The 21,138-nt window shown below is 40.7% G+C and overlaps 1 protein-coding gene across 2 annotated transcripts; it reads left to right on the forward strand.

Annotated features, from left to right (window-relative positions):
- The first annotated feature begins 3,595 nt into the window (after window positions 1-3,595).
- Window positions 3,596-20,774, forward strand: map3k7 (mitogen-activated protein kinase kinase kinase 7). 2 transcript variants are annotated; one of them, XM_057352746.1, is made up of 17 exons: window positions 3,596-4,335; window positions 4,714-4,824; window positions 5,729-5,794; window positions 6,007-6,052; window positions 6,520-6,658; window positions 9,613-9,741; window positions 11,008-11,132; window positions 11,742-11,872; window positions 11,974-12,055; window positions 12,167-12,273; window positions 12,356-12,500; window positions 13,152-13,232; window positions 15,700-15,767; window positions 17,636-17,699; window positions 18,171-18,232; window positions 18,605-18,720; window positions 18,830-20,774. In XM_057352746.1, the coding sequence occupies exons 1-17, from the start codon at window positions 4,249-4,251 to the stop codon at window positions 19,008-19,010; spliced, it is 1,740 nt and encodes a 579-aa protein (XP_057208729.1). In that variant the 5' UTR covers window positions 3,596-4,248; the 3' UTR covers window positions 19,011-20,774. The 2 variants fall into 2 exon arrangements, with proteins under 2 accessions (XP_057208729.1, XP_057208730.1); XM_057352747.1 differs by lacking the exon at window positions 13,152-13,232.
- The last annotated feature ends 364 nt before the right edge of the window (window positions 20,775-21,138 follow it).

Genomic DNA, 21,138 nt, shown 5'->3' on the forward strand with positions numbered 1-21,138 from the left:
GTTGTTTTTGAAAATAAATGAAATTAACTGTGTTTTATAGACTCACATTTATTTCCTGAGAGGATGTTGGACTGCTATAACATTTCCTTGACAACAATGTCTCAGATTAGTACTGGAGCTTTTTCAGCATTACGTTGAACATAAAGGTTTTAGCGAGCCAGTCATAAAACGGCGCATCTGAGGATAAAACGCTCATCGCCTAATAGGAATCTTTCAGATTTTAATAACATGCGTACCTATCTGCTACGTTTGATAAAAAGGCCCGGCTCTTAAAAGGTGATGCGCCAGCCAAAACAGCCTGAAAAGGTCATTTTCTTTGCTTGTTTCCATCCTCTTTAACGCCGTCTGACAAATTATGACATGAAAGAGACAATAGATGTTTTATCACTGAGATCTATGCGGTGTGCGTGAGATGTTAACTCGCTACAGCCTCGGCCCCTGACGACCCCCCTCCTCGACTGGCACTGCTTATCAAGCGCGATGTTCCCCGGCTCGGGTGGAACAATTCAGAAAGGTCAGTCTCTGCTGGTCCCCGTGCTCGGCAGTTGGTCGCTTTGGCTGTGTAGCCAGGCTCCAGCAGGGAACAGCTGCAGTAATTCTGCCACCCTGAACCCTCTGGGGAAGGCCATAAATTATGCTTTATGAAGAGAGAACAGACCATTGTTTCCAATACTGGGCATTCAAATAACTAATGTCAAAGTGAAATAGTAACTTGATGTATTTTGTCATTTGGCATGTGGATATATCATTATTTGTGTCGTAATACTGTTAATATACAAAATAACAAATGTTTTTAAAATCTATTACACCCACAGGGGTATACTATACACTACAATCAGCACCATTTAGTCATTTATCGCCTATTTTAAAGGGATAGTACGGACAAAAAAATGATTTCATCATTTATTCACCCTCATGACATTTTAAACCTGGATATGACAAAAAACGATATTTAGAAGAATGTTGGTGACCCAACAATTTGGGCCCTCGTTGACTTGTATGGACACATTTTTGTGTAAAATATCTCTTTAGTTCCAGCGTATATGTGTTTTGCTATGCACTTATACCATATAAAAACTGTGTCTGTCAAGCACAATAATATGGTTTATAACTAATTTCCGTACAATGGCTCAACTTACACACATACAGTATGCCTGTGTTGATCAAGCTCACAATATATAAAAACACAATGCAGTATAACCACTCAGAGGATCCAGCCATTCTTTTTTATGGGTGCTCACTGTTGCAGCCGTAGCAAGAGACTTCCTAATCAGCTTGTTGGGCCTTATTTTTCAGCTGATTTATTTGAAGTGTCACATAAATCCAGAGCAAATGAATGGGGCATTTAGATAGAGTTAAAATTCTTTAGCGAAATGACTGCACCACAGTCCCCTGATGCTCCGCTCTGTTTTGCTTGTCTGGCTGCAGCTATGGGAATTGTTCTACTTACACAAAATGATCTGCATGAATATTTACAAAGTACAGCCTTTTCTCGCACCCTCCTACCCCACACGTACACACTCTTCCTACTCCAATTAAACAATGTTTGCCTTATTTGGGACATGGATATTCATAATGCCAAGCTTAAGAGCTTACAGCATCTAAAAAGCCATAAACGAAAGACAAATGTTTGTCAGCTGCTGAAACATTATGCAATCAATCAACTTATTAGAGCCGAAGGATTATTTCCACTTCAACAGAGTGCTGATACCGGCATTGGGAAATTAATGAATTTATTCTAATTGAGAGAATGAGAGTAATGCATATGTGCCTATGCGTTCTCTTGCTGGTTCAATGCTTTATCATAGTGAAGGTAATGAAGCGCTTCAGTCTGGCTGGGATGTAATATGAATAGAGCACCAGCGCCACCATGTGCTGAAAAAACAAAGCAAGACTTAAAGAATAGAAGCCTACGAAGTTTGTATAGTAAATTAGACCCAAAACACTCTCCAGTTGTTGGCAGGTTGATGCGCAAAGATGTCTGAACGGTACTGATTATTCAAAATGATGCCTGTTCCCACATCTCGCAAAATAACTATCTTATGAGGGAAGTGTTTGAGACAAGTTTGCAACACGAGGTAAGCAAATATCCTCTGTTCATATTGCAGATCCCACACCATATGCCAAGCCGTGTTGCAGACGGCCGTGGAAGACCATTCTAATGAGCCATTTGCCTTTGTCATTAAACCTAATTATTACATTGGGACAGAAATGGTACCTATGTGCCCACAATTCAATATAGCCTATCCGCTCAGCTTAATTACTACCAATGCATCATCATAATGGTAATATGTGTAAGTGAATTGATGACATTCATTATAATGTACTGAGAAGTCGACAATTATGTTTATGTATGACCGGTTTGTTTATTTTGTTGAGGGCGGGTATTAAGATTATGATATGACACCATGTCCATCTTTACAAAGGCCTGTGTTAAAGGGATAGTTCACACACAAAAAAAATGATTTCGTCATTTACTCATGTCATTCAAAACCTGCTTGACTTTTTTTGCTGCTAAACACAAAAAAAGATATTTCGAAGAAGGTTGGTAACCAAACAACACTGGCCCCCATTGACTTTCATTGTATGGACACAAAACCCTAGACATTTCTCAAAATATCTACTTTTTTTGAGCGCCACATAAAGAGTCATATAGGTTGTGATTGAATTTGTATTTTTAGGTGAACTGTTCTTTTAAATGACAGGCGGGTCGGTTACTCTGTCCATAACACTCACAGTTCCCCGGAGATGGAAGTTCACATTTGGAAAGGTTGCTTTATCTCTGTACACTTGTTTGCATAGCAAATGTTGTTTATGTTTTTCCAGCAGCACTTTTCCAGTGATGAATAGAGGTATTATTTTCAGCTGGCACAAAATGATTGTTGAAATTCTGAGTTTATATTTAGATCACCGAGGGCATGAGATAAGGTTGCTAAGCAGATTTGAATTGATCCGTTTTATGTCATTCCAGGTGGCAGCATAACATTGAACAAATAAACTTGTATAGGTGGAACTTGAAATTGCCATACAATAATGCACTTAAAAGATTCAATTGGCATCTTTGTGTGGAATATTAAATCATTTAATGATTGTCGTCAAAACAGTCGCTTAGACTTATGCAGCCATTTACTGAAAACGAATAATGAGGTCTGAAAAACTATTTAGAGAATAATTACATTTACATTAAGTCATTTAGCAGACGCTTAAAGCGACTTATAGAGAATTCAGGGAGCAATAGCGATATGTCATAGGAGCAATAATACAATACGTGCTAATACCAAGTTACTGGTTTCCACAAAAGTCAGAACAATACCCGTTGAGAGAACATGAGAGGGTTAGTTTTTTAAGAATATTGTGATAACGTAAACCCAACTTTGATCAAACTTGTGCATAATAGTTATCATGTAGTAGTCTGTATTGAAGGACTGGATGTTATCCAACATCGTGTGAAATAAGATTATGATGTCTTTAGTTCTTTAGACTTCTGAGTAGGTGCAGACACACCTTCAAAAAAATCAAATAAATCCTCTATAACCTCTGTAACAACTAGTAATAATTTTGGCAGGCCTTGCTTCACTCCCGATCTTGGAGACATTTCAGGTGGCATAGTCTAGAGGGGGCACAATTCAAGAGAGCACACACTTCCTGGAGCTTAAACAACCCCTACAGAAAAAAGAAAAACAAACTAGCCAATGGAGGCAAGAGCGTGCAAGTTCTAGCCCCACATCCGATGGGTCGGATGTTTTGTCCTGGTGATCGGGACACGTAAAGCGTGTTTTATCTAGCCGTGCTTTCAGGGATATAGAAGAGGCCGATGTGCGGAGCAGCGGCAGCGGTGTGGAGTGAGCGCTGCGCGGAGATCCGTCGACCTCACCACCGCAAACGGCCAACAAGCGGCCTAACGTTAGCACTACCGCACACACGCGACGGGATACCCGCAGATGCACTCCCGTTCCCTTGTTGAATTGACTATCTTTAACGTCGGTTGGCATACTTCATGCTCGTGTGGAGCCTCAATAGCCGCTAAGCTAACGGTTAGATTGACAGGTTAGCTCGTTAGCCGCTAACCAAGTTTTTAAAGTGACTTATTTTACTCATATCGCTGTGTAATGCGGACCGAGTCGAGAAAAGAGGTGCTCCAGCTCCCTGCTATATTATAGAAACCGTTCGGGTTTGAGGGTTGAAGCGTTTTAGGACTATAAAGTCTTGTTTTTATGTATTAATGATTAGCTGGCTAGCGATCTAGCGATGTCTATGCCCTCCGCCGATAAGCTGGAAACGCCACCCGTGTACCCGTTTGAGGAGATAGAATATGCCGATATTGAGGTCGAAGAGGTAAGTGACACGACGAATATAAGATAAGTTTAATTCATACTAATATTAAGTAGTATTAACAATGTTGACAGGATTATGGCATTATATAAATGTCTTGTAAACAGCCCCACTAGAAGTTAGCCCTGCTAGCATTGGGACACCTGACATGTATCTGCATAACTTCAAATTTTCCATTCATTTCTTGTTTTAATAGTTTTTTCGTAGGATGTTGTTTTTAACTGTGCTGTCTACTGAAATGTTACTTAAGTTTGTTTTGTAAAACTCATTTAAACTGTTGCACGTAGCTCTATATAGACTGTGGTGTAAGGTTTGTTTTAAACTACTCTTTTGCATTACGTTGTGCAATGTTGTCCCATATAAATCTGTTGTGTTTTCTAGGTGGTGGGCAGAGGGGCGTTCGGTGTTGTGTGTAAGGCCAAGTGGAAGGCTAGAGATGTGGCCATCAAGACTATAGAAAGTGAATCTGAAAGAAATGCCTTCAGTGTTGAGGTACTGTCATATTCGGCTTCACTTGTTCACACCAGTGTCTTTGGTCAGAAAGCCACACTTAAGGCTGGAATACACTACATGTACTTTAAAATCTAAACTGATGCCCTAATAACCCTAAGTAAAGGCCCTAAATTGTGTGTGTGCGCGCGTGTGTGTGTGTGTGTGTGTGCAACACCACTCACTGACTGCCATGGTTGACACCGAGGTAACTATAACAAAGCTCTGTTGCCACGTGTGTTTAGCATCTGTTGTTTTGACCAAAGTTGTGTTGTTACGTTATGTTTTGCAATTTTAACACAACCACAATCTGCAAAGGTATTGTGTTTAATATGTTTGTGGCTTCACAGAGTTCTCTCCTACAAGGTTGCCATGTTTCAACTATTATTTAAAACCATGGGGTTTTTTTGGCTCATAAAGCAATAGAGTTTATTAAAGTTGGACAAGTGCGACTTGTGATTTTTTTTCAATATAAAGCTTTTAGATTTATTTCGGTTTATTATGGGTTTGCCCATTTTTCGTGCAAAATCTGGCAACACACCACATACCTCTTTCCCTGTGTATGCGTTGCCATACAGAAGAGAGATATGTCCCTGATGCTATATGTGTTCTTAAATCGGCCCAACTTATCAAACATGTTTTGATATCCTCTGACTGGATGGAATCATAGTCTGAAGCTGTGCCCAGGCAGAATGCCCAAAATCTGCAAACCGGCACAGACTTATTACAACAATGGTCGACTCGTCCAGACTGAAAACCGGACAAAAATCTGAGCAAAAGACGTGTTGTGTTTTCCATCCTTTATCATCTATGAGCAGTACTGTGTACACATTTTTTATGTTAATTTACCAGACAGAAGTTTGACAGACGATTTGATTGACAGAATTACTCATTCTCTCTGCTCTAGCTTCGCCAACTGTCTCGTGTAGACCACCCCAACATCGTGAAGCTGTACGGTTCCTGCAATAACCCTGTAAGTCTCTTAAACATTCTGCATGTGATTTAAACAGGTTGTAGTGCAGATCAGAAGTTAAGTTGTCTATCTATTTGTACCGAAGTTTATATATAACTCTACTGTTCTGTGTGTGTTGTTACTGTAGCTTTGTCCGCAGAGATCTTTGATAAATGACAGGTTTTTGGGCTTTATCGCACGCTAATGGTCTTTTACTGGAAATCTTTCTGCAGGTATGTTTGGTGATGGAATATGCAGAAGGGGGTTCACTGTATAATGGTAAGTTACTTTGGAGCACTTTTTCTCACATAAGAAAAAACAAATCATCATTCGATCAGATGGTTTTGCTCAGCTTAGGAGTGTTAAATGTGTCGTCTTGTACCGTCAATCGAGAGGTTGCGTTATACTTTGTCATTTTCTGGTAATATGACTATAATGTAAAATGTGCAAAAATGTGTAAACTGTTCTCTTTTGTAGCATATTTTGCATGAAATTTTACATGTTTGTTAATTGTCCTGTAGACCTCTGTAAAACATTTAGGAGAAAATGTTGTTTTAAAATGTAAACTTAACCGTGGACTAACACAATGCAAGTGCTTCAATTCCTGTCACGTTTCACGAGTAGCACTTACGTTATGGTTAATAAATAGGCATTACATAAAGATCAGTCACATTTGACGCTAGCCAACGTGTGTGTTTTCGCATGCATGTGTGATTTTGTTTAATATTGTGTTCTGTGTTCGACAGTGCTGCACGGTGCAGAACCCCTCCCTCATTACACTGCATCTCACGCCATGAGCTGGTGCCTGCAGTGTTCTCTAGGGGTTGCCTATCTCCACGGCATGAAACCAAAGGCTCTCATTCACAGGGACCTTAAACCTCCCAAGTATGCACCTCCATGCTTTCTCAGTCTCATACCACCACACGGTCCTTCTTCATCACGCGCACACCTTCTTCACTCGACCATATTTGACTGGAAAACATTTCATTTCGTTTTAATAGACTTTAGGGCTTTTCACACTTGAAATCGTTGACCCTGGGTCATTCTAAACCCCAGGTAAACAGAGTCCTTGGTTATCGGTTTCACACTGCTTATAATTTAGCAGGGGTTAAAGGCGGGGTGTCCGATTTCTCTGAGCCGTTGTTGATGTTCAAATCACCAAAACAGACACACCCATACCCCCATCTTTCGCTTCGTCAGCGCTCGGCTCGACTAGTGTCCGTCCTGTGCACTGTGCACCTTACTGCTGATTGGCTACAATGTTGTTTTGGTACTCGGCCCGACTTTGTCTAAACAAGCGTAATTCGAAAATTGGACACCCCGCCTTTGAGATAACCCTGGGTATTCATAACCCGATGTTTCACACTGTACTTCATTAAACCCTGGGTTAACATTCTTATTTGCATGATTGGATCAATACTACAGCGTCAAACTGACTGAATAAAAATAGTGCGTGGTCACTTTAAATAACCGAATACCTCGTTGTTCCACATCTGGGAAAAATTACGCCTCGCAAATCCTTTTTGGCCATTTTAAGCCTCCTAAGACGTTACTTACTCAAATAAATAAAAAACATCTGTGACTGTGCACAGCTTGTGAAATGAGGTAAGCGCTGTTCAGTTTTTGATTGGGTGTCCATTGCTAACTGCGTTCAGACCGCCGCCGTTGAGAGCGTCAAAAATCGCTCTGGCTGCCCTGCCAACAACGCTGTAGAAAGAGTCTTGGGCGCGCTGACGCTCTGACGTAGATCGAAATCTTATCTTGTATTTAAAGGGGCCGCAAAGCAAACAAGCTTATTGATCTTGTGCAGACTGACCACAAGAAATTGGTCGGTGGAAAGAACTTTATTGTAGTTACACGTTTGCTAACGAAATAAACCAATTAAAAGCCATTTGTGTGGTGTGGCTTTTGTGTTCATGGTTAAGTGCTAGTCTAATTTCAACATTATAGGAGACATTTACTAGCCTTGGTCTTTAATTAACATTAATTTGTGAAATATTCTGCAGCAGTAACACTGTTTTGCATGCTCTGGCGCTAAAGTTTGCATGAAAGTCCCGCTTATTTACAGAAAATGTATAACGTCAATGCACATCATCAGCAACTCACCAGGAACACAAACAATCTCAGACACCTTGGTCCACGCATCATTTTATTAATTTACGTCCCTGCACGCAAACAGGGACGCGTCGTTTATGATTGGGAAACCCGCCACAGCAATAATCAACCTCTCCTCCATTTTGCTTGGGAACTAATGTGGTCGGAACCAAAGTTTACAGGGCTGCTTTCTCTGGAATCATCTCAAGCGATGGACTTCTACGTTCCGATTGGTTGCCGCCGAACCGCGTCACAGCTCATTACCATAAAGTTAACCTGATTTCAACTCTCCTTGACGCTCAACGGCCAAGACGCGCCGCGCCGCTCCTCGCCGCCGGCTCACATTGAAAATGAATGACTTCCGGCCACTTTGACGCTCTCGACGGTGGTTGTCTGAACGCACAGTAAGCGTCTGGTCGTATCATTCTACCCCCGCTTCGTTTCACACTGCACACGTTTGATACCGCGATGCAGGGTTAACCCTGCAAAAGCGGTGCTAACCCTGCTTCGGAGCAGGGTTTCATAACCCTGGCTAAAATGCGGGGTTTAGAATGAAGAGAACCCGGGGTTAAGTGCAGCGCTATTGTTGTCATTAGAGTTATTCCAGGTTAGTACTCCGTGTAAAGTTGGTTTAGATTCAAAGGCACCTAAAATCACCAGTTCATCTACAGCAGACTTTTTTTTACAGTTCTTTAGTTTGAAGTTGTGTTGTTGGTTACTTTAACCTTTGCGATTGATGCGTGATAGAAAAAAAAAAGATTTAGAGGTTAAGGCTTGCATTCACAAAGCATGATGGTAAAATAACTTCTATCCAGAATATTTTTAAAAATAAACCTACTTGGATTTAAATGGTAAGAAATAATTTATTAAGATATGTACTAATATTCTTATATTAATAACATATTAATATATTTGCTTTTTATAAAACAGATGTGTCGTTTGTTATATATATGAATATTTGTAAATCATATTGACAAATCTAGTGATTTAATTCATAATCCTTCACATTCTCTCTCACCAAATGTTAAGGTTTAAGTTACTTTGTATTACAATAACTCTTATTGAACTTGCATACCAGGTGTGATCGGATCTGATGTTAATAGCAGTCATAAACAGGGCCATTGTTTGTTTGCTGTTTTGAGTGTCGATGATGGAAATGTAAGCGGACTGTTGTTGCCATCCATTCATCATCTCCGTGGTCTCAGACGGCGCATGTTCTGAAGTGTTGCGCTGCATCACTGACATCGTGGCATCGTACAGTGTTGGCCAGGGCTGGTTATTTACGAGGCCTGTTTGTAAAAGACCCTGGCAGCACACCATGGAAACTACCATCTGGCTTCTCTCCCAGACACCTAGAATGAAGTTCTCGGGAAGAACTGGGTTGTAACTAACATTTGATATATTACTGTGATCTAACCCCGTGAACTGTCAGCAGGTGCCTAGACTGTGTTTAATTGAACTGAAGCACAGTTGGTGGGTAGCTAATTGCCATCTGTATACCTGGATTTCTTCTTAAAATAAAAGAGTGGTAGTTAACGTCCTCAGGCCTTTACTAGAACGTTATAAATCATGTGTCTTTGACTCATTGGTTGTGCTTAGCCTATTAAAACAAAAGTATTATTTGCAAATGGTTCAAATGCATTTCTCTACAAACACATTTCATTTCTTTAACATACCCATGATACTCCATTTTTTTTATAAAGTGATCTCATTTTGGTTTATGTTGGCTTTGTTGCTCTTTCTAGTCTGCTCCTGGTCGCTGGAGGTACGGTACTAAAGATCTGCGACTTCGGGACAGCGTGCGACATTCAGACACACATGACTAACAACAAGGGAAGCGCAGCTTGGATGGCCCCTGAGGTGTTCGAAGGCAAGTCCCAGAACCTTCACAAAAACAACCTTCACAAATCAACCTACACTGATAGTCATGTTTTTAGGTCAGAGGGCTTTCACTCTTCCTGCCATTGTGCGTTCAGCCTTTCACATCTCTTTGTTATTAATTCTCTTTCTTTTAGGCTACTTCAGTCTTCACTATCACTCATACAAATATTTCCCTAAAACCAGAAGCTCCTGGCCTACATGATGGATGAAACCATTATAATTTAATGCTTGTGTTGGCAATCACCGGCTAATGGGTTTCAATTTTTCCCCAACACGTTCAGGGGTACTCAGCTGTCAGGGCGGTCGAAGGAAAGCTCAATTAGGAGCAGGTTGTTATCTTGTTTGTTTGGGGAGGAGCAGAATTGCATGCTATTATACCGTTAACATCGCTAGCAGAGGAAGCGTTGTGCTCCTCATTTGCAGGGCTGACAGCGGTATTATCAGAAGACCAGAGCAAGGGAGCGTAAAGACATGGTAGTGCGAGCCGCTGTAATTTAAGAATAATAAGAGGGGCAATTAGTGCTCTCTGGGGCAGGATGAGAGGAAATTAGCTCGTCTCTTTAAAAGAGCCGACAAGTTGAAGGCGCCCTCACCCTGGACGGTGGAAAATAAGCTTAGGAGAAATAGATTTTGTTTTTTGTGTGTTGTGTTGTGTTGTGTTGTGTTGTGTTGTATGGTACAGTTTGCCTCCATCTTATGAGATTGAATGCAAATGTCAGTGTTACCATTAAACAAAGAATTGTTTTCATTCTTTAAGGTCTTTATTTTACTGTGTTTACAAGCTGTAATGGATTTTTTGCATTTGTTTTTCCAACACACAAGATCCTAAAGCTATTTTCAACAGCCACATTTGGGTTTCAAATAAGATATCCAAAGGCTTGCTATAACATCCAATGACATTTTGATGTTTTGAAAAGGTTCATGTTGTGTTTTTTCGGCTTCAGTTTTCATACATAATGCATGTTCATTTTCTCTCTTATACACTAGAATGGCAGTGAGACTAAAATTCACTTATTCCTTTTCCTAATCTCTTTTCTGTAGGATTAGTAAAGTACATTTACATTAAAAAAACATACTGATGATATGAAATTTAACTGTTAATTCCACATCCACAACACTGGAGATGCATACTTGTTTTACTCTATTTTCCATCTTTGGATGTTGTTTGTTTCTTCTAATGCTCTTTTAAATGTTCTCATTTTGCTCTTTCTTTTCCTGTCTGATTTTTGTTGTGTCTCTCATGTGTGTATTTCAGGCAGTAACTACAGCGAGAAGTGTGACGTGTTCAGTTGGGGTATCATTCTCTGGGAGGTGATCACTCGTCGGAAGCCCTTCGATGAAATTGGTGGCCCGGCTTTCCGCATCATGTGGGCTGTGCACCGCGGTGAGTTTTATGCTCGCACGTCTAATGCCGCTGTCACGCTAGACTTTGAGCATGCGAAATTCGTTCGGAGGGTGCTGCAAAAATGGCTGTACCGAGAGGTCACGTTGTGGCGTTTTTTGATCTTGTACTGGTCTCACGCATTCACGTGACACGAATTCGCAGGTCAGAGTTCACCAAACTTGAACTTTGCTATGCAGCGAAATGATAAATATCTTCGGATGGGCTTGCGTTTTCTGGCTGACACATTCACATGCGTGTAAATGAAACGAATGTCAAGTGTGAGTGTGCCTTAGGAGTTCTAGTCATGGCAAAATATGTTATACACAGGTAGTTCATCAAAAATTCCAAATCCATTATTGTCGTTCCACATCAACATGTAAATCAACATGATTAAACCATTTTTTCCTAAATGTGCCACAAAGCTATTCTAATGCATTATGAAGACAATTAAACGAGCTTCGTTAATCTGATGGAGCCACACAGTTTGTATATATAAATTGCAGTTGCCCCTAACTGGTTCCTGTCTGTAATTTTACGATGATCTGGATGAATGAAGACCCTTGTGGATGATAGTAATTAAATGATAGCCTGTCATCTATCTGTCTGCAGGTACTCGTCCACCTCTCATTAAGAACCTACCGAAGCACATAGAGAGTCTGATGACTCGATGCTGGTCCAAAGACCCATCACAGCGGCCTTCCATGGAGGAGATAGTGAAGATTATGACCCACTTCAAGAATGTAATGCCACACCACACCAGCATGTCTGCCGGCACATCCCAGATGCTCTGTGACTGGCTGTCAGCAGGACTTTAACATTTTATTCTGTCTTATCCGCCCAGTATTTCCCAGGAGCAGAAGAGGCCCTTCAGTACCCCTATCAGTATTCAGATGAAGGCCAGAGTAACTCTGCCACCAGCACAGGTAAAGAATACCACACAGCAAAAATATGTTGGGTGATATGTCACCATGGTGTTGTTAAAATGGAGGCTTTTTAGATGAACTTATGTTAACTAGTTTTACTCTTTAATTCAGGTTCATATGTGGACTACACATGCACCAGCAACAAGAACGATATAAACATGGAGCGCACCAACTCCCCTGGCAGTAATGACACCATCAAGTTTCCATATAAACCAAAGGTAGCACAACAACAGTTTGTTGAACCCCAAAAGATTAGTAAATCCAAAAGGAGGAGTAAATCCTTCCTTGTGTTTGTTTCAGGACCCGCTGAGGCCTGGTCTTCCTCTCTCCAGAGGAGGTAGTGTAGAGAGTCTTTCTGGCAGGTCGCACTGTCTGCCTTCCGACAGCAAACGAATGAGTGCCGATCTCTCCGAACTAGAGCCCAGATTGTCCTTTGCCTCCGCAGGTAATGTTTGCGTTCTCAATGCTTGTTCTAAAGTGCCATTGCAATCCAAAAACGTGTATAAAATTGATGCTTGTTTTGGTAAAATGCTAGTCTGTACACCAAACGCATTGATTTGTTTATTATGTGGATTTTGTTTTCAACGGATGCAAAACCAGTAATGTATTTGCGAACGACACACTTTCCTATTTCTCTCATGAATCTCAAAATTCTTAGGTCCACACGTTAACAGAACAGGCACCATTAACAGTGTCCCGTTTCTAGATTTTGACCTCACTTCTCAACGCTCGCACTGGCTGAGATGCGCGTACACCCGTGTACCAGTGACCCCAGCCAGTGCACCCAAACATACATCAGATACAAAAAGCTCATTGCATGGCATCTCCATTCTTCCTGTGACCCATCCCTCTGCAGCCCATGCCGTGTCAGTCTGTAGTTCCAGCAGCCTTCCTGCCTCTGCATGGATGTAAATATGTTGCATGTATGTGCTAATGCAGCTGAAGAACGCAGAGACACTTCCCTAACCCTTCCCTTGATGTGTTACTCTCTCTCTCTCTCTCTCTCTCTCTCTCTCTCTCTCAAGTGTTACACACATTGTCTGCATGCCTTTGTGGTTGTCGCTACATGCGCGTGTCTGTATGTGTGTTTTTGCAGCACGTCCACAATATAAGCGAGGTCACCGTAAAACAGCGTCACATGGCACCATTCTGGACATTCCCAAGATCATCGTCACAGGTACCGGGAGGTCGGGTGCTCCCAGCAAACAGCTCTTAATCGGAGAAGGGCGTCACTGTGGCGCATGAGTTCACTTTGGATGTTACTCCAGGATGACACACATCCCCATCCCAGACGCTGTCTGTCTGTTCAATGCAGATTAATTTCAATTTGAACTCATTTGATTGAGGACTGTGAATCTGGAGTAACACCCATTCCAATCTCTTTCTCCCCCCTTTCTTTCTACCTTTTTTGATTGTAGTAAACTGAAGGCCATGACTTTTTACCCACCTCATCCTCACGTATACCTCTAGCCATGAGGTACATAAACCCAAATTTGAACAAAAATCTAAATACGTGCGGATGCGGATGGACATGCAGTCTCATTTGCCTTCCTCATCCTGTTTGGCTTCATAGCAGATGAAAGAGGATCAGCCGATGTCTCTCTCTCTCTCTCAGCGGCCGCACACTCACCTTTAGCTCGTCCTTGTCTGCAGAAAGGATGACGGCAAACGCTCTGCTTTTCTTTCTTCCCTCCTCCATGCGCACACATGTATTAACTCCTTCATTAATTCAGCGGATGTGGTAATGAATCTCCTTCACATTGAGGGTCATCGCTATTATTATCATCATCCCTAATAAAGCCGAAGAAAATGGGGACAGTGAAGGATCGCAGAGTGGGAATAAAATAGTCGGAAGCAGGAGTTGCATGATGAAGAGGTTGTTAATTTGGCGTAGCGAGGAGAAAATTGGGGTCTGCATCTGCATTGTAGCCCTCCTGCTTGCATGCTCTTAACCTGTCAATCATTTCTGTTATCTCATCATTTTGACATGGAATTGACCTCATCATTGACAATCAGTTTTCATTTGAACAGATTAAATGACATGTTACGTATGTTCTTTTGGTTTTTAAATTGTGTATTTGGAATAGGCTGTTTTTTAGTCAGATCATGAACTGTATGATTGGGTTTCCGTGACATAAGGTCTGTTAGCACAAACCATTGTTTCAACACCTGCCTCAGTTTGTAAAAGAGTAAATATTCCTTGATTTTTAAGGTCCTATTTAGGTTAATGTAGTGTCCAACAACAAGTTTACTTACATACAAGGTGTAAAAACACTATTATTTTGTTATAATAGGCGTTTTTTCTTCTTGACTGACTCGTTCGGCAAATCATCTGTCTAATCCCCTCCTTTCCGCCAGCCTACTCTCATCTGATTGGTCAGATGGTCTAGTCTGCTGTGATTGGTCTACCGCGAATGAGGCTCATGAGCTACAGTGTTTGGGGGACAAGAGTGAAGTTTTCGCGGGCAGTCCTAGCAAAACGTAGGCGGGGACTATATGTAGTGACGTAAATCCGTGGTGGTTCGCGAATCGGACTAGGGCACGACTCGTTTGCGTGATTTAGAGTCGACTCCCTCTTTCCCAAGCCAATAACTTTGTTATTCATTCACCTTCGGCTTTACAACTTGGCAGACTGTAAACTTCTGGGTTGATAAACCTCTAGATTTGTTGCGTGTCATGTCCTTTATGGGAGCGCAAAGAGAAAATAACCAGGTTAACTGTTTTCTATCTGGTAGACTGGGTTAGTAGGCAGTTTTGTCACTTGCCATGTTTAAAGGGACAGTTGACCTAAAAATGAAGATTCTGTCATCATTTACTCTCCTTCATGTCGTTTCAAACCTTTATGACTTTCTTTCTTCTGCAGAACACAAAAAAACATATTTTGAAGAACGTTGGTAACCAAACAACATTGGCCCCCATTTACTTACCATTGTATGAACACAAAACTACTGAGATTTTTTCCAATATATTTTCTTTTGTATTCCACAGATGAAATAGTCAGGTTTTGAATGTCATGAGGATGAATAAACAATGATATCATTTTATTCTATCCCTTTAAGTGTTATACTTTTGAAAGTTTTTGAAGTTATATACATTTTTTGGTTCATTACAAACTGAGGTACAAATCTAATTTATTTCATTTATTAACCATCTTCCATTATGCTGCGCAACACAAAAATATTTAAAGTAACTCAAATTGGTATTAGTTACTTTTCACCTCTTCTGGTACTGTGCTACATTCTTTACCTGAATCCTAGTTTGTCTGTAATGACGTTTGTTCAAGTTTGAAATTGAGTAATCCTCTGTTATATGATCTTTTAAGTCATGATTGATATCACAGCTCCTATCACCATTGATTCTTCATTTTACCATAAACCCAAACTCGCATTCCTCACACCATGATGGGAGCTGTCCAATCAATACTGGCTGTGTGATCCTGTAGGTGTGGTTTTTGCTGTTTTTATGCGTGAGTATTTGAGGGGTCTGGTCACGTGAAGGCGGCGTAACAGGAACTGCTGTCATGGTAGTGAGTGGGATTAGATCAGTGCAGCTGTCTGAGTGTCACATCCCACTTGCTCCAGCCTTTGGACTTATCAGATTCTTCTTTTGTTTCCTCTCTCTCCCCCAATCTACTCTTTTCACAGCGACCTGCGAGCCTCACAGACGCAGATCGGTGCAGGACCTTCCTGCCATTGGTACGGAGTCCAATCAGGTAAGATGCTCGGCTTTCACACATTTAACAGTCGTACGGCCCAAAAGGAACCGGGAATCGTTTAGGAAATCACAGCGGTGTGTCAGACAGAACAAGGTCTTTTTTGCCGTATGCTTATCTCGTGTGCATCACTAAGGTATTTTATTTTGAAAGGAGAGCTCCTATCTGAATGTGCAGTGGGAGGACGCAGTAGCTTATCAGATGAAGGAAAGAAAAAGAGCGAGGTGTTGTGGGTCTAGATTTTTGCCATGTGGCTTTAAACAGGCTGTGTGTATCCCACACACAATCCTAAAATCCTTTAGCTTTGTTACTTTACAATTGTCCTCTTGGGTTAGCCAGTTTAGTTGAATCTTAGTGAGCAGCAGACTGTTTGTGTGTTCTTTACGCTGTTTATTTTGGGAGTTGTTTTATTTATGTATTAGTAAAGTTTTTGTCTTACACATACAGAGACCCACATTTCTACATTCGCATTGGCAAGTAAATGCATGGTGGGTGGCTATCTACCGATTACGTTACTTGCCCAGCGTCGATTTGTATATAAATAAAATAAAGTTCAGTTGGACAACGGACGCAACAGTTTGTGAAGCATGTCCACTTGTTTCAGCGTAAACCGCATTAGCATAGAGCAACAAGAGTCATGTGACAATCGTGGGGTGCCATATTTGTCTGGTCATGAAGGCGAGACCTTTTGTAAACAACAACGTTGATTACCGGTAGACGTAGCCTACTTCAGACAGGAGCGTGCGGTCTGAAGGCCACTCCCGACATCCTTTGACATCGCACTGTGGTGGCGTGCACACAGTTCCCTGTACTAAATAACGTGGAATGTCAAGTTATGTCTGTGCATCCCTAGTACACCTTCTGAGAGAACAGTCAGTCAGCTTTTGTGGGCGGAGTTTAGAGAGAAGTGAAATGGTTGTCAGCCTGCCTCAGCATGCATTGCTTGCATGGATGTTGGCTTATGTTAAATGACACTTTTTAATGAACTACTTCGTTGTAGGCGAACAGAGAACATTACATTCTTTCTGCAGTCAGTTAAGTTCATTAAATAAGGGAGAGGGCTCAATATTTTTATTTACTTGGTTTGCTCAATTTTATATTTTAAGATCAATTATATTGAAAAGCAAGACAAAATATAAAAAGCACATTTTGATCATTCAGGTTATGCAGTGAAAAAATTGGCTAAATAAATAGAAGAACTGCAAAAAAACATGTTCGGTAATCGGCCTTTGGCCAAGTGTTTCATTTTTATTTGGCTTCGGCCAAGAATTTTCATTTTGGTACATCCCCAAAATGAATAATAAACTAAGCTTTCGTTTTGAAGTAAGGCAGGTGCAATATCCATCTTATTCGTTTTATTAATAAACAAAGAAGTTTGCTATTCTGCTATTTTATTGTTGCGTTTCATAAAAAATAATAATAAACCACAAACTAAGCATTGGTTTTGTTGTGTTTTTCGTTAACATTGAACAACATATTAGGCATTTGTTTTAGTCATAGAAAAGGAAAGATGCAAAGATCTAATGTTGCAGATGAAAAAAAGCACTACAGAATGTCATTTACAAATATATTTTAATATTTTTTTTAAACTTCTATTTGTAAACTGTCATAGTACTGTTTTGTTGTTGATTTTTCATTAAGAGTAATAAATTCTGCTAAATTCAAATGCAAAATGTGCATGGCCGCATTAACCTCCGCCTCCTGATAAAACCAGAATAACTGGTGTTTCCGCACGTCTATTAACCGTAGGAAAATTTCCCTCACGTCACATCCCTAGTACTATGCATCATTTTATAAGACCTATTTGTTACAAGATAAAAATTCGGATTTTTCAATGTTTAAGAATGACATTGTTTGACCAATCACAGGAGAGCAGGAACAGTAGCAGATCATCCAGCCCCAGTGTGAGGATGATTACACCCGACAGGACAGGTAGAGTATAGCATTTTACTGGATCTTCTTACAGGTATAAAGACACACAAACACATCAATCTAATGCAGATATTCTGTGATATCCCGAATAGACACACAAACAGGCAGAAAGATTTTAGCTTTCTGTATGTGTTTAATAACCTAATCAACAGGGATTTGTTGCATTACATCACAAGCAGAATATAGCAGATTGTGACATTTATTTAAGGATTTTAATGAACTCTAAGGTCATGCTAACAGCACGGAGTTCACGTCCTCGTCTGTTTGTGTGTAAATCGAGCCGAGCTTCAGACGTTACGTAAGCTTTATCAGTGATGGACAGCCCTCTCCTGTCTGACGCTAACAGTCCTGAGCTGTTTATCACTCAACCCTCCTGTAGAGGATTACACAACAAATCACTTCATTTTATATCTGAATAGTATTACTCGGGTATGATGTTCTCAGTTCAAACTTCTCTTCTCATTCCTGTAGATACCAATGGCTCTGATAACTCCATCCCTATGGCCTACCTAACCCTGGACCATCAGCTTCAGGTACAGTTTTTTAAAGCTAGTCATGTTGATACGTTGCCTGGATAAAGCGTAACAGCTCATGCATGGAAAATCTTATGCCTATTTGTATGTCAGTAGTTTGGTTTCCATGGCACCTCAGCATCTCTCCTCTCTAAAAACAAGCTTCACAAGATGTAAAAACAGCCCTTTAATTGAATCAAGTCTGGGACACAGTGTTACCAGGCCTTTTTGGCGCTAGCTATATGGTGGAACTGAGGTATAAATATAAAGCAGCACATTGAGAGTGAGGCATTTGATATTTTTGCCGTCATGACTAGTGTGTGTAGCATCTTTTACGTCTGAGAGTAATTGAATAAGCTGCACAATGTGATGAATGTCTTTGTGTGTTCGCAGCCTCTGGCCCCATGTCCAAACTCCAAAGAGTCGATGGCAGTGTTCGAGCAGCACTGTAAGATGGCACAGGAGTATCTGAAGGTGCAGACGGAAATCGCTCTGCTCATTCAGAGGAAGTAAGTTGGAGCGATGTCAGGCGTTACAAAAATTCAGTAATCAATGCTAATGCCATTTGAACAATTCTAATACAGTTGAATTCGCTAACATAAGTGTCCATCTCTGTAGGAAAGAGCTGATAGCAGAACTGGACCAGGACGAGAAAGATCAGCAGAACGCTTGTCGACTCGCTCAGGAGCACAAGAAGCTCTTGGAGGAGAACAAGAGTCTGTCCACCTACTACCAGAAATGCAAGAAGCAACTAGAGCTGATCCGAGCACAGCAACAGAAGAGACAGGGCACCTCATGAACCCGCTTCAAACACACCCCCTCCCATCATGTAACAGAGCCAGACTGACTCTATAATCACAGTCCTCTTTCTAAATTCCCCCTGATCCAAACATTGGGGTATAGCTGTAGTTTGGCCCTAAAAACCCTTTATTCTGCCTGTTAAAGCACCTCGGCCTGGCCACTTCATGCCCTTGTGACTCTGTGTGGTGTCCATGACTGCGAGACCCTGCGCTCAACTGCACAAGCATGCTGATATTACATGTCTGTGAGTTTTACGGCAGGATACGCAGCAGCGGGCCAGTTTAATCCCCGCGGGTGTAGAACGTAGACGTACAGTACGCTGTAAGCTGTGGTAGGAGATCTGCAGACAGCTGCCGTTTGCCAAATGAGCCAGCAATCGTGAGTGTGATAGCAAATACTTTTCTTTTAAAAGGGGGAAACGTATATCTTTTGGGTTTTGAAGTCTCTATTAGAAGTGCAGAGATGTTCAACGGGAGGATAAACAAAAAAGAAACATAAGCCCTCTGGAATGTCAGTTTTGAACTCTTTCTCCAACATCCCAGAATTCCTTGCGAGGTTTACCTCATTCCCTTCCATTAGGTGTTGATCCTTGAGAATGTGAAAGCGGCTTTACGTTACATAGACACAAAAGCTAATTTTACAGGTTTTAATTTTAGATTCTTGTTTTATGGCTTCCACTTATTTTAAGTACTTTTAAACCCTTTTATGCAAAAAAAAGTGCTACAGACATCCGTTTTCTATTTGTCCACCCTAAAAAGTGTTGTTGTCATAATGTCTGTATAAGTTTAAATTGGGGGATGTATCTTACAAATGCCTTGCATGTCGACTCTGTGGTAAAACACGGGAAGATCTGCGCGTGTATGCGAAAATACTTGTAATCGGCTTCTTTTAACGTCCCTTTCGTCACTCTGAAAGAGGCCAGTTTAAACACTGAGCCAAAACTAACAAAGGGACTTGTGAGTGTATGAGATTGTGACTCGAAACATTTTAATCATGACTTCAGTATTCTCGTGTTTCTTTGCTCTGTCGTGTATCTTTATCTAACTTGATGGTAATTTATCCAGGGTTTTCAGAGATGCTTCATAGTTTTATTCTGTCACTATGAGTTTAATTTATGTATTCTTAGTTCACATGATGCCTTAGCGTTGAATTGCTTGCATTTACTTGACTTGTTTTGTTGTTTCGGCGCAAGCTCAATGTAACTCGGTATAGAAACGAGAGTGGCTTTTTTAATAAGGCAAAAAGAATGAATATGCAATATGAATGAAATCATTAAGGTGATGCATGCTGAAGAGCTGACAGATTTTTGCCGTCATTGTGCTGCAGAAATCATGAGATCACCATTTCTGTTGGTTTAGTTATTCATGCCTGTATTTAATTTAAGTCATGATGTTGTTAGCCATGATATTGGTTAGAAATCACATATTGTTTACTCTGCAGAATTCCCACCCACACCCACTCAACCCATGTTTTGCACAATGCAGCCAATACTGGCGATCACTGATTTTGAAGAACGCTCGTTGTAAATCTCATGAGCGTGGTAAAGAGATAGGTGTTCAAGATCTTGTTTTCCCAGAAATCCTTGTTCTTTCTGTTCAACAGTGAAGTGGTGTATTGGTTTTTTTTTTTTTAGTTTTATGTTCCTAATAAGTTTCTGTAGTACTATGTGCTGTAAATAAGATGTCTGATTTCTTAAGCTATTGGGAACGGGAATACACAGGTGAAGGTCGCATCTTGAAATAAATCGAACCGGTAAACATCATGTCTTTGGGGTTTACTTTTTGTGCAGCTTTAATGACGGAATCAATACAGTGCTTTATAGCCAGCCAACATTTCATTACATCTTGAATGATTGATGGTTTGATCATTTTGTAGTTAGTTGTTAGACGTTTTATTCCTAGGCAATTCCATGCAAATGTCAACCTTAAGATGAAAAATCTAATTCATCACACTGATAGGTTGGATGTTATATTTGGTTGTTTAAATACCCATTTGAAATCTCAAAAGTTTTTCAAGCAAACCATACAGGTAAGTGAATTGTCACATCCATAACGGTCCATATTCCTCATAAATGGGCATATAAAAATTAAAATAAAAACTATTTCTCTCCTTCTTGGTTGCGTTTT

The sequence above is a fragment of the Triplophysa rosa genome, linkage group LG15 (assembly GCF_024868665.1).
Source record: "Triplophysa rosa linkage group LG15, Trosa_1v2, whole genome shotgun sequence".
NCBI classification, from domain to species: Eukaryota; Metazoa; Chordata; class Actinopteri; order Cypriniformes; family Nemacheilidae; genus Triplophysa; species Triplophysa rosa.

Excerpts from the sequence above, each read along its gene's own strand:
- map3k7 (XM_057352746.1), top strand. The coding sequence starts at position 4,249 with ATGTCTATGCCCTCCGCCGATAAGCTGGAAACGCCACCCGTGTACCCG. Across the intron at positions 17,700-18,170 it reads GATTACACCCGACAGGACAG|ATACCAATGGCTCTGATAAC; the intron begins GTAGAGTATAGC and ends TCATTCCTGTAG. Across the intron at positions 18,233-18,604 it reads CCCTGGACCATCAGCTTCAG|CCTCTGGCCCCATGTCCAAA; the intron begins GTACAGTTTTTT and ends GTGTGTTCGCAG.